Below are 12,971 nucleotides of genomic sequence, written 5' to 3'. Positions count from 1 at the left end.
GTGTTTAGCAGCTCTGCGGCTCTCTGTCAGGCCAGATGAGCGCGAGACAACAGTCTCTGGCCTAGATTCATGCGCTTATAGTTAAACAGTAATTAAAATCGCATGTTAACGGCCTTTAAATTGCGTTCACATCGAAGACAGCGCTCATGTGCGAGAAACGTGAGGCAGTAGAATTAGGTGGCGTTGCGGACGGTTTGGCGCTCGCGGCACGCGACTCGCTCCCAGTGTTTGCTAGCGTGCTAATGCACGAGCTAACCGCTCTGTTCGTTTGTTACAGAGGAACACGGCGTTTTCTACTTTAGCGCCCGCTGCTACGTTTTCTAATGAGCCCAAACAATGTGAACGTTTATGCTAGACTGACGAGGGTTTTCTTGTTCCCTAAAGTTTGGTCAAGAGTCAGTGGCTAAACGAACAAGACCACCGCTGACTCAGTTTAGTGCTTCACGTCTCGTTTTTTACACCAACAAAGCTTTAGCTTGTTAGACTTGTTTATACACGAAATCCTCAAATGTATTCTGGTTAAGATTGATTCACATATCCTTGCCAATATATGAATTGAGCATAGTTTTGCACGGTATTGTGCTGGGAAATGGATATCATATGTAACGTTATATTGGTAAAGGGATTCCTTGAAAACACGCCAACTCAATGTCGCAAGACGTGAGATAAACAAAGTATTCGCGCCCATCAGAGCAGATGTGCTAGTGGGTGTGTGAATGTGTGTTGTAAAGCATGGAAATGTCGCTCTACAGCAGGGTTTTTCAATCTTGTAGAGATGCTACCAAATATGATCATTCTCATGTGAGGGGACCCCCATCCTAAAATTTAAAATGCAGCTACTGTATGTATTTTCATATATACAGACCTAGTTTACACTGTGAAAAATTTGTATTATAATAAATATGTAGAAAATATTTATTTTCTATTACATTATTTTGTCTTACTACAACACTGTTCGTTCTGTTAGGTTTATTTATTTAAATGTATTTTCATCTTTTTATTATCTTTATTTTGATTAATTTTATTATTATAGTGTTAGGTAAAGTTACTTTTAAAGTATTGCATTACAATATTGTGTTACTCTCTAAAAAGTAACTAATTGCATTACTTAGTTACATTCTATAGAAAGTAATGTGTTACATTACTTTTGCATTACTTTTTCTCATCTGGGCTAGGCTTGCTTGTTTGTTTTTAATAACTTAAAATATATATATATATTTATTTATTTATTTTTATTTTTTCTAAACCTTTCAGCTGTACTGCCATTCTGCATTGCATAAGAATAGGACACGGGAGAAGAAAGTTCAATATTTTTACTTACTTTAAATAAAAATTTTTTTTGAGTTGGTTACAATACTGCAATATCCATCATATTTACACAGTGCACATAACACCTCTGCCCTCATATATTCTTCGCTTTGGGATAAAAAGAACTGAAATATGTGAGCAGCAGTATACCATTAGCGAATGTGTTACTTGTAATGTGTTGCCCCCGACACTGATTATTTATTTTTACATTTTTTTTTTTTTTTTTTTTACAACTTAATCCACAGACCCCCTAGCACTCGTTTGTTGGCCCCTTTAAAAACCCTTGCTCTACAGTACAAAACATTGCGTTTCAGTATCAACTCATTTTGCAAGTTTTAGTTATGCATTCATGTTTAAATTAGCTGCATATAATAAGAAAGAAGAAAACACCTCGGTCAAATGTTTAAATAAACCAGTATTGGATTCCGATCAAAATTGTTTTACATATTCATTAACTACTCTAATGTTGTTTGTGTCTAGAACCTTTTTTAAAAGGTTGCATGTGGTTACTTTCAGGTTCTTTCCTGCTGCCCGCCCGTATAATGCCCCAGTGTTGGCAGTGGCCACTTTGAATATGATGGCTGCCCAGTCTGTGTCCATAGACAAATATCAAGAGGGAGACCAGCAGGTAAACAGCATGTATTCAAGTGTAAATCTAATGTTTTACTGTTTGGTGATTTCCATATGTACCATATACTTTGGTGTCCAGTTTTATTTTTTTAATTTTGACAATATTTGCACTCTTTCTACAGCATAACAGAAAAAATCGCAGCCCATTTTCTTTTTTCTTTTTTTCTCCCTCTTTTTTTTTTTTTCTTTTTTTTTTTTTTTTTACATAATATAGTCTTGACTAAGTTCAACCATTCAGCCAAAAAATATTTTATTTATATTTTATACATTTAATATTTAGTTGATTATTTTTTTCTAAAACATAAATTAGTCAAAAGCAGGGTTTTAATCTGTACAAAGGGTTTTAAATCTGTATAAAATTGCAAATCTCATATAAAGTTAATAGAAATTTAAATGTTTAGTTTGACATCCTGAGGTTGACAATCAACAAATCAGGGTTTTTAAACTCATAAAATTAATAGAAATTAAAGGACTATTATAATACTTAATTTGACCTGAAACTGGCAATCGACATTTAAAATAAATGTTGTTTTTTTTTAAATTCATTGCTGTCTGTGTCATTATTGGTACAAGTTTAACTGTTAAAGTGTACATCATCAAGCATTATAAAGTCATTGAGCTACAAATGCTAAAATACAACTGTCAAGCATATAGTTAGACCCAGTATATGAAATGAAATCATTATTTTGTGTTTCTCCTGGATTAGATGCAGGTAATGGAGCAGTCGGAAAGTGACCTTGAAAAGGGCTTTGCCAATGGAAACACCGGAAGCTCCAGCAGCCCTGTATCCACTGAACCACAAACACAAATGGATGTTGACAAAGCCTGTATATATAGGTGACATGATTATCCGAATTTCAAGTCAATTCTCAATTCACATCTTGTATATTCTATAAATATACACTAGCCTTAAAAATATATATTTTTGTAAAGAAATTAATACTTTTAATCAGCAAGGATGCATTAAATTGATCAAAAGAGACAGTAAAGATATAATGTTACAAAAAATGTTTCTTGAGCATCAATCAGCATATTAGATGTGACACTGAAGACTGGAGTAATGATGCTGAAAATTCAGCTTTGCATCACAGGATTAAATTACATTTTAAAATATATTAAAACAGAAAACAGTTATTTTAAATTGTAATAATATTTCACAATATTACAGTTTTTATTGTATGTGTTTTCAAAAAAAAAATGCAGCCTTGGTGAGCATAAGACTTATTTCAAACACATTCAAAATCTTGCCGACCCCAAACTTTTGAACAGTGTCGTCTCTTACACGTGATTCTTCTCAACTACAGACATCCCCTTTTCCCTCTCTTGGCTCTGCTGTTTGAGAAGTGTGAGCATTCGACTCAGGGCTCTGACTGTGTAACATCTGCCAGTTTTGATGTTGACATTGAGAACTTTGTACGCAGTCAGGAGAAAGAGGGCAAAGCCTTCTTTAGTGAAGACCCTGACCTCGACAACCTGGTAAGAGACAGATGGTGTCAAAATTGCTAATATTACTGTATACATTATAGATTTGATCTTGACTTCAAACACTGACAAGTGTTTCTTTGCTATCAGATGGTCAAGGCCATCCAGGTGCTGAGGATTCATCTGTTAGAGCTAGAGAAAGTTAGTGATCTGTGCAAGGACTTCTGCAGCCGTTACATTTCCTGCCTCAAGACCAAGATGAACAGTGAGACACTACTGAGTGGAGAACCAGGCAGCCCATACTCTCCAGTCCATGATCAGGTAAATGCCTTTCCCCTCTTATTTTAGACTCTCACACTAAAAACAAAGACATTGAGAAGATTTTTTTGTTGTTTTATTTATTTTATTTATTCTTTTGCAGTTGGCCAACTCTTTCTCAGGTGCCCTCAGCCCCCAGGGCATTGTGGTGCCCTCACCAGGTCTTCAACAAGGCAATGTTACAGTGACAGCAGTCAATCCATCACAAGTCGTCACAGGTACATAGTTCATTTGTTACAAACTTCAGTAGGAAAGCTACTTTTTCACTGTCTGTACATTCCACAGATCATTTGTTTCCAATGGAAAACAGTAAGGGAGCTGCACAGTGTTAAGATCATATGCATATGCAGCATTTGCAGATCCAAATTGACCTTTGGTTTACGTTAAAATATTTGAAGTTTTGTAGATAGATTGAAAGCAACCGCCTGACCGGATGTGATGTATTCTAAACAAACAATGAGCCCTAGGTGAAAATTATCAGTATTTCTACACTAAAATGATGTTCTTTAAACACTATTTTTGGGAAACGTTATGAATTATTGTCTGAAATAATTATTTTATAATTGTTGCAGTTTATTACAGTCATTTAGGTCACCTTTTTAGAACGTTTCACTCAGTGAGCACAACATAATTCCATGTGGGCTAAACTTTGGATTATTTGTCATTGCTTTGGCACAAAATGCATTTAATGACTACTTTCAATTTACACAGTATTTTTTTCTCACTCAGACACAATCACTGCCAAAACTCTATACCTACAGGCCAATTTGCACGTTTACATACTCTTTTCAAAACTGTTAAACTTAAGTTCAAAACCTAACATAATACAAAACTGAATAAGACCGCATATTGCTACATTTGTTTAGTAATGCCATATTAAAATATATTCCAAATTAATTAAATTAGTTGAAAGCCTTTGTTAGTGTTATGGAAGAATGACTCGATTTTAGACATGTATGAAGTGCTTTGGTCGTTTTAGTGCATTTTGGATGTGAAATTGACTGCTGTGCCAAGCTAAAAGTTGGTAGGGAGAACTGTGTGAAGTGTTTTTTAAAAAAGTAACCTAAAAAGTATTGAGAAATGTGTCCTAGTGGAAAAAAAAAAAAAAAACTGTAAAATGCACTGCCTGGCCAAAAAAGAAAAGTCGATTTTGTTTGGATTTAAATAGGCAAATACTTAAGTCTATGACTGGATCATTATTGCTGTGATTATATTGTTTTTAGCAGAGGTGTAAAGAGTACCTGAAAACCATACTTGAGTAAAAGTACAGATACCTTGCAGCGAAAATGACTCCATTTCAAGTTACAAGTCACCAATTCCAATACTACTTGCATAAAAGTCTTAATATCTGATTTTAACAATACTTAAAGGGTTAGTTCACCCAAAAATGAAAGTTCTGTCATTAATTATTCACCCTCATGTCGTTCCAGACCTGTAAGACCTTAGTTCATCTTCGGAACACAAATTAAGATATTTTTGATAAAATCCGATGGCTCAGTGAGGCCTCCATTGAGAGCAAGTTAACTTAGACTTTCAAACGCCCAGAAAGCTACTAAAAACATATTTAAAACCATTCATGTGACTACAGTGGTTCAACCTTAATGTTATGAAGCGTTATGAAACACTTATGAAGTAACAAAGCTTTGTTCACTGAAATCACGTGACTTTGGCAGTTTGAGATCGTTTGATACATGCTCCGAACCACTGATTCGAAACAAAAGATTCGTAAAGCTTCGAAACTTCATGAAGCAGTGTTTTGAAATCACCCATCACTAGATATTGTTGAACGAAGTCGTTATTTTGTTTTTTTGGTGCACGAACAGTATTCTCGTCGCTTCATAACATTAAGGTTGAACCACTGTAGTCACATGAACTGTTTTAAATATGTTTTTAGTAACTTTAAAGTCTAAGTTAACTTCCTCTTAATGCAGGCCTCACGAGCCATCGGATTTTATCAAAAATATCTTAATTTGTGTTCCGAAGATGAACGAAGGTCTTAGGGCTGTAGAACAACATGAGTGTGAGTAATTAAAGACAGAATTTTCATTTTTGGGTGAACTAACCCTTTAAGTATTTTACTCGTACTGAATGTAGGTTCAAAGATGCACTTGTCCTCGACACCTAAGAGACATGCCAGTGAAAATAAGAAACAGTTGATTTGTAAGATGAGAAATTACATTTATTTTCTAAATTCAAAATAAAACTGAACACCTCAATATTGTAATAAATCACGGTCGACAACAACAACAGCCTCTTAAATGTCTACAAACTCTCAAGTCTCAGTTAAGCTTAAGTGCACAAAAAGGCCATAAGTTAACCAGTATCCTTCAAAAAGGTCTTGTCAATATAGCGGATTAAAAAAAATAATATTAAAATTAAATATTCAAAGTCTACTTGCACTGGATGTGCTGGTTTCAGCCTCATCACCGGCTGCAGTCATGACCTCATCTCCTAAATCAAACACCTGCGATTCAGCAACTACCTGCTAATGCACTCATATTCATGTAAAGTAGCCTTTTGACAAGTTTTAGTGAGTAAAGGCAAAATGCACAAGATATAGTACCTTCAAAGCCCTTAGATGGCGATATCGCTTCTTTATAGCAGAAACAAACTGCTGCAGAAAAAGTTAGGTGCCATGCAAAATCTAATGTGTAATTGCATTACTCAACACAAATGTATTTGAGTAAAAATTACATTTACTTGCTCAAAAATGTAGTCAAGTAGAGAATAAAAGTTCCTAATATCTTTTATACTCAGTACAACTACAAAGTAGCCAAAAAGATACTTAAGTACAGTAACTAATTACATTTACTCAAATACTTTACACCACTGGTTTCTAGCATGTTACATGTTTGGGATCAGTGCTTTTAACCTCAAGATGATTAATGCCTCCTTGTAAATACATACTTGACTCCCACTAGGGGGCGTAATGCGACAATAGTTTGTGAACGTCAGAGATAGTGGGAAGGTGGCATTGTTTCATTTAAACAATTACACATTTAATTTTGGTGCATAAATTACATTGTTCATTTAATAAAAATATGCCTTCATTATTTATAACTAGATTTTTACTTGATTTTTTACTTGATAAATGATTGTTCCTTTGATTGAAAATAAATTCTCCTGTTTGTGCAGGTAATACAGTATATCAGCCAGTGACTGTAGTCACACCACAGGGACAAGTGGTGACACAAGCCATCTCACCTGGAACAATTCATATCCAGAACTCACAGGTTTGCATTACACTCCAGCTGAGCTCATTTACACACAGATCACAAGCAGACTCACTGATCATTTACTGCTTGTACTTACTGTAGCTCCAACTTCAGTTCAATCAGGACTTGAGTTTCTTCGGGGGAGACGACAACTCGCCTAAAAACAAGCGTGGCGTTCTCCCCAAACAGGCTACCAATGTCATGCGCTCCTGGCTCTTTCAGCACATTGCGGTTAGTAGGCAAATGAATATTTAAAGTCGACCTGTTCTGCTTTACCTTATATAAATTCTTAATCACTCCACTGTTCAAATTCTTTATCTAGCACCCCTATCCCACTGAAGAAGAGAAAAAGCAAATTGCAACTCAAACAAACCTGACTTTACTCCAAGTCAACAACTGGTAAGTTAATCTAGCAATCACACGAAGCAGAGTATACACACTATCAACAACAGTTGCCGGGACGTTAGCACCCTCTGCATGATAAGAAGTTATCCACATAATCATTCAAATACAATGTTTTTTAACAGTATTTTTCTTGCCTTTTTTGATACATTTTATATCCAATCATTTTTTTAATAAATAAACACTTTTGTTCTGTTCCCATGGCTCTCGGTCTTACCCTGCTTGCCACAACTTTATTTTTGATGCTTTTTTATCCAGTCATTATTTCTGCATTATTATGTACATATAAACCGATCAGGCATAACATTATGACCACTGATGGGTGAAGTGAGTAACACTGATCATCTCTTCATCACGGCACCTGTTAGTGGGTGGGATATATTAGGCAGCAAGTGAACATTTTATCCTCAAAGTCGATGTGTTAGAAGCAGGAAAAATGGGCAAGCGTAAGGATTTGAGCGAGTTTCGACAAGGGACAAACTGTGATGGCTAGATGACTGGATCAGAACATCTCTAAAACTGCAGCTCTTGTGGGGTGTTCCCGGTCTGCAGTGGTCAGTATCTATCAAAAGTGGTCCAAGGAAGAAACAGTGGTGAACCGGTGACAGGGTCATGGCTCATTGATTCACGTGGGGAGCGAAGGCTGGCCCGTGTGCTCCGATCCAACAGACGAGCTACTGTAGCTCAAATGGCTCAAGAAGTTAATGCTGGTTCTGATAGAAAGGTGTCAGAATACACAGTGCATCACAGTTTGTTGCGTATGGGGATGCACTGTCAGAGTGCCCATGCTGACCCCTGTCCACCGCCGAAAGTGCCAACAGTGGGCATGTGAGCATCAGAACTGGACCACGGAGCAATGGAAGAAGGCCTGAAGGCCTGGTCTGATGAATCATGTTTTCTTTTACATCATGTGGATGGCCAGGTGCATGTGCGTTGCTTACCTGGGGAACACATGGCACCAGGATGCACTATGGGAAGAAGGCAAGGCAGCAGAGGCAGTGTGATGCTTTGGGCAATGTTCTGCTGGGAAACCTTGGGTCCTGCCATCCATGTGGATGTTACTTTGACACATACCACCTACCTAAGCATTGTTGCAGACCATGTACACCCATTCATGGAAACAGTATTCCCTGGTGGCTGTGGCCTCTTTTAGCAGGATAATGCACCCTGCCACAAAGCAAAAATGGTTCAGGAATGGTTTGAGGAGCACAACAACGAGTTTGAGGTGTTGACTTGGCCTCCAAATTCCCCAGATCTCAATCCAATTGAGGATCTGTGGGATGTGCTGAACAAACAAGTCCGATCCATGGAGGCCACACCTCGCAACTTACAGGACTTAAAGGATCTGCTGCGAACATCTTGGTGCCAGATACCACAGCACACCTTCAGGGGTCTAGTGGAGTCCATGCCTCAACGGATCAGGGCTGTTTTGGCAGCAAAAGGGGGACCAACACAATATTAGGAAGGTGGTCATAATGTTATGCCTGATAGGTATATGAATTTTAAGGGTTTTTTAAAGAATATAAAATACTTTGTTAAAAATAAGCATTGTTCTTTTTTTCACGTTATTGTTCACTTTAATCTGTTTTATTTTACCTGCGTAAAATTAGTTTTCTTAATTAATCATCAAAATAGTCTGCCGATTACTTGATTATTAGAATGTGACAGCCCTGTTTTAAAGTTCCTAGTCTTATTGTATTTTTTACACTCCTTGTGTATTAAATGCACAGTGTTTACATTTAGTTTTCAAATGCTGTGCATTAATGTATTTTTTATTGCATTAATGTATTATTTTATTATCCAAATTATTGTAACGAATATGAAAAAAAGGTACTCTACCAATACAAGAGGAGGTGCAACCGAAAATCAAAATTCAATTGAGATGAGCAAAGGTGCAACACACTCTTAAGAGCTCAAACTTTATTACTTAAAAAACATGACGTTTCGGCAGTCCAAGGCCTTCATCAGATAACGAGTAACAATCTCCCAAAGCTATGTTCACTCAGATAATCACCAACAGGTGTGCAACTTCACTAACTGAGAGGTAGTTTCCTAATAAGATTAGGGGAGAAAAAGGCAAGGAAGCAGTTCAATGAATCAAACTTTAAAGAAAACAGAGAAACTCAATGAAACAAGCTATAGATCAGCTACTGTACTATTGTTTTTTAAGTAATAAAGTTTGAGCTCTTAAGAGTGAGTGTTGCACCTTTGTTCAGCTCAATTATCTAAATTATTGCCATCTTAAGTAGATATTGCCTTCATGTGCACCTGAAAAACTTATACCTCCAATTTGGGCATTCATTATTACGATGTAATTCATTTAAGTCTTAAACATAACAAGGAAGTAGCATAAGCAAAGTGAAATAATTATATTGTGAACAGTATACCCAAATAAATACAATTTCAATTCAAAATGAATTAATTTCTATCACTTACACTTATCAAAACGAAATTTTTGTGTTACCTAAAGTAAAGCTTGAAAATCAAGTGATTCCATTGTTTATGGGCTATTCTGTACATCACATGTAAAATTAAAATCACTTGCAAAATCATTTATTATAATTCACTACAGATTTGCTTTCCATTCACTGATCTCTATATATAGATTATAGATATTTAAATAATATTATCAGTATTATAGATCAGTGCTTCTGCAACATTTCAAATCGACACGTCACATGCCGCTTCCAAACTTACAACTCGGCAAGTCGTGTAATCCAAAATTTCCCACTTGTAAATACAACTTCGCTCTGTCATTCATGTGCTCTGAATTATATTTTCGACTCCACTTGAAGGGCACTTTATTTTTTCACTGTGCTTAACAAAATACCTTTTGGGATTGCTTTCTCCACTAAGATTATATGTGATACTACCTCTTTGGCCAAAATGAGGTACATTAAAAGGTATCAGTATCGCAAATATCATTCTCCATGTGTTGTTCATTCATTATATAACAATGTGTCTTTCATCCTGTATAACAATGTGTCTTTCATCCTGTATAACAATGTGTCTTTCATCCTGTATAACAATGTGTCTTTCATCCTGCATAGCAAGTGATATAAAATATTGACTGGGTCTGTCCTGCAGGTTTATTAATGCTCGAAGACGGATCTTGCAGCCGATGCTGGATGCCAACTCAACAGAGTCATCTAAATCCAAGAAGAAGACGGCTCCGAGCCGCCCACTACACCGCTTCTGGTCCGACTCCATTGCCTCGTCTGGAACCCAGCAGCAGCTCACAATGCCAGACGGTACTTCCTTCAAAATTGTTTTCTTACAACACTCATTGGCCCAACCATAAGCTCCTGACACACCAAGCCCAGTTTTTGTGGTATGTTCCGCACTAGTTTGACCCCATCGGGGGCTTTTTGGCCGATTGAGCATGATGAATATGCATGCGTCGACGGTGAGAGAGAACTCTGATTGGCTGTTCAGCTTAGCGAACGAGCAATGAAATAAAGCGCGAAAGTGATGTAAGTGAGCAAAGAATTCAAGAGGGCACAGAAGGCTGTTCTAATTTAACGTCATCTTACCTGAACGTTCCAGTGCGAGAATATTTTCATAACAACATGAGACGCCTGGAATGAAGAAAGTGATCAGCATGATTGATATTCAAAATGGTTAGCAAGCGCTGCTTTGTTTATGGGTTGTATATCTGCAGTCCTAGTTTCGGTTTCCTGAATATAGACTGAGACCTGCTGATATAGACAGTTATTTCCTTACACGCAGGTGCAGAATGCATGTGCTGACAGTCACCTGTAGTCTTTTTGGTGTGTTCAAGAGCAGCTTTTCTGCGGAGACAAAGCCGACGCGAGGCGACAACACAGTCAGCTTTCGTCGCCGCTAGTTCTTTTACATTGGCTTGGTGTGTCACGGCCTTTAAACTTTTAATCTTTATTTTCTTGGTTTCATATTACAGATTCCTACTGAATTTTGATAGGATGTGTATTGTCATTGTGTGCAGGTAGTCTGGTTACAGTGGGGATGAATGTAGACGGCTTCCAGGCACTTTCATCAGACGGAGCAACTCTTGCCATGCAGCAAGTCATGATGGGAAATCACAGCGAGGATGAAACGGATGAAAGTGGCAATGAAGACGACACAGATTTGTCATCTGCCAACATGACCGGGCTGGGTTTAGATGTTAGCGACTAAGCCACATGGATTGCAGGTCACAACACTGCATGCTTACATTTACATCGGAAAACTTGCACATGCCGCTTGTTGCAAGAGATCCAGTCCCTTCGTAGATTTTCAGCAAAGCTGATACTTGTGCACTACAAAAAAAAAAAAAGAGTACTGTATGTTGGCCTATACGTTACACACACACACGAACAGTTTACAGAGAGCACAGCGTTACTGAGAGGTGCAGTGTGCGAGGAGTTGCATTTCAGCACCTGTTTTTATTGCGTAGACGTGCAGGTGTGTGCACTTTTATACAGATACACTTCAAGAAGGTTGGAACACAGAGGAACGTTTTTAAGTGTCTTTAGTGAATGTTTGGTATTTTGTTTTCTATATTAACTCATTTGAATGCCAAGAATTTAAGAGTTTGTCGTTGTGCTGGTTTTATTCACACTGCATGTTCATGTTTTCTTCAGTATGCTCACGCTTGTAGAGAGGCTCCAAGACGAAGTTTAAGGAGAAAAGAGATTATTTTTATATATGAACGTTGTAAAATAAAAAAGTGTTGTTTTTTTTTTCCTTTTCTTTTTTAGTTTGTGTTTTATAGGGAATATTTATGTACAGAAACTATACTCCTATGCCCTGTTTTCAGGGGATGACAAATTTTTTTTAGAAAAAACAAAATGTGTTGGATTATAAACCATTTTTAAATATGTAAATTGGTTTTAACACTCACTTACAAAATGCCTTACGTATTCTTTTGTAAAACTATTACGCTGATAAGCACAGAAAGCCTGATACATTGACTAAATTGAGTAATATGAGTGAAATCAAAGTCTCTTCCAGTAATCTTTGTCCTTATGCTGAAGCTGTTCCTTCGTTTCAGAGGGACTCTTTGTTTTTGCTCTATAGGCGAACATAGTTTGATCTAAACGTGTACAAAGCTTCCCATATCAATCATGATTTATATAAGATGCTTTGGAAATTAAGATGGCATAAAATGTCCACATTAAAGTCAAATAAAGGTCAAGTGTGAATATGTTGTCACCATTTTATATTAAATGTTGTTAAATGTGTGCTGTTTTTTTAACAATTATTTAATGACTGTAAACACTACAATAGTATAACATTAAAGCTTTACAAAGGTTTGCAACTATGAAAATAATTTTCGCATGGATGGGGCCTTTGTCCTTTTTTCTCCCTATTTATTGCATTGTCACTTCTTTGTCTTTGGAAACATTTGTGTAATTACTCATTCATGACACACCAGAGGATTGTTTGACAGGTATTTCTTAAAATAGCAAGTACTGTATAAGACTACTTACACCAAATAAAACTTTTCCAGATTTGAGTGCATGCAATAAAACATTTCTTCCAGTGTGCCTCCTTGTGACATACAGTGGTGTGTGTGGCAGAGTTTAGTTTTTCTGTGGAGTCTCTGCCTGGATTCAGTGCCCTGATGCTGATTTCCCACAATTAAACTGTGAGGCTGTCAATAATCAGAGCTGACAGTAGAAGGATGCTGCATTTCTTCTCTCTACATGAAAAGAA

At 36.8% G+C, this 12,971-nt stretch overlaps 2 protein-coding genes across 3 annotated transcripts in view; one reads left to right on the top strand and one right to left on the bottom strand.

Moving 5' to 3' along the window:
• Window positions 1-1,824: 1,824 nt before the first annotated feature.
• pknox1.1 (pbx/knotted 1 homeobox 1.1) lies at window positions 1,825-12,457 on the top strand. 2 transcript variants are annotated; one of them, XM_051905713.1, is made up of 10 exons: window positions 1,825-1,936; window positions 2,645-2,775; window positions 3,243-3,414; window positions 3,511-3,681; window positions 3,782-3,896; window positions 6,814-6,911; window positions 7,008-7,124; window positions 7,216-7,292; window positions 10,383-10,546; window positions 11,260-12,457. In XM_051905713.1, the coding sequence occupies exons 1-10, from the start codon at window positions 1,883-1,885 to the stop codon at window positions 11,448-11,450; spliced, it is 1,290 nt and encodes a 429-aa protein (XP_051761673.1). In that variant the 5' UTR covers window positions 1,825-1,882; the 3' UTR covers window positions 11,451-12,457. The 2 variants fall into 2 exon arrangements, with proteins under 2 accessions (XP_051761673.1, XP_051761672.1); XM_051905712.1 differs by having other exon boundaries at window positions 6,996-7,124.
• The window catches only part of tmprss3a (transmembrane serine protease 3a), a 34,331-nt gene continuing 33,817 nt past the window's right edge, over window positions 12,458-12,971 (bottom strand). Inside the window, exon 14 of the mRNA XM_051905701.1 lies at window positions 12,458-12,957. Within this exon, the coding sequence (XP_051761661.1) occupies window positions 12,913-12,957 (45 nt within the window). The 3' untranslated portion in view covers window positions 12,458-12,912. The remainder of the gene's footprint in view (window positions 12,958-12,971) is intronic.

Source organism: Ctenopharyngodon idella, chromosome 9, assembly GCF_019924925.1.
Source record: "Ctenopharyngodon idella isolate HZGC_01 chromosome 9, HZGC01, whole genome shotgun sequence".
Lineage (NCBI taxonomy): Eukaryota > Metazoa > Chordata > Actinopteri > Cypriniformes > Xenocyprididae > Ctenopharyngodon > Ctenopharyngodon idella.
The sequence above is the reverse complement of the archived record's forward strand: the minus strand, read 5'-3'. Positions and strand labels throughout refer to the sequence as shown.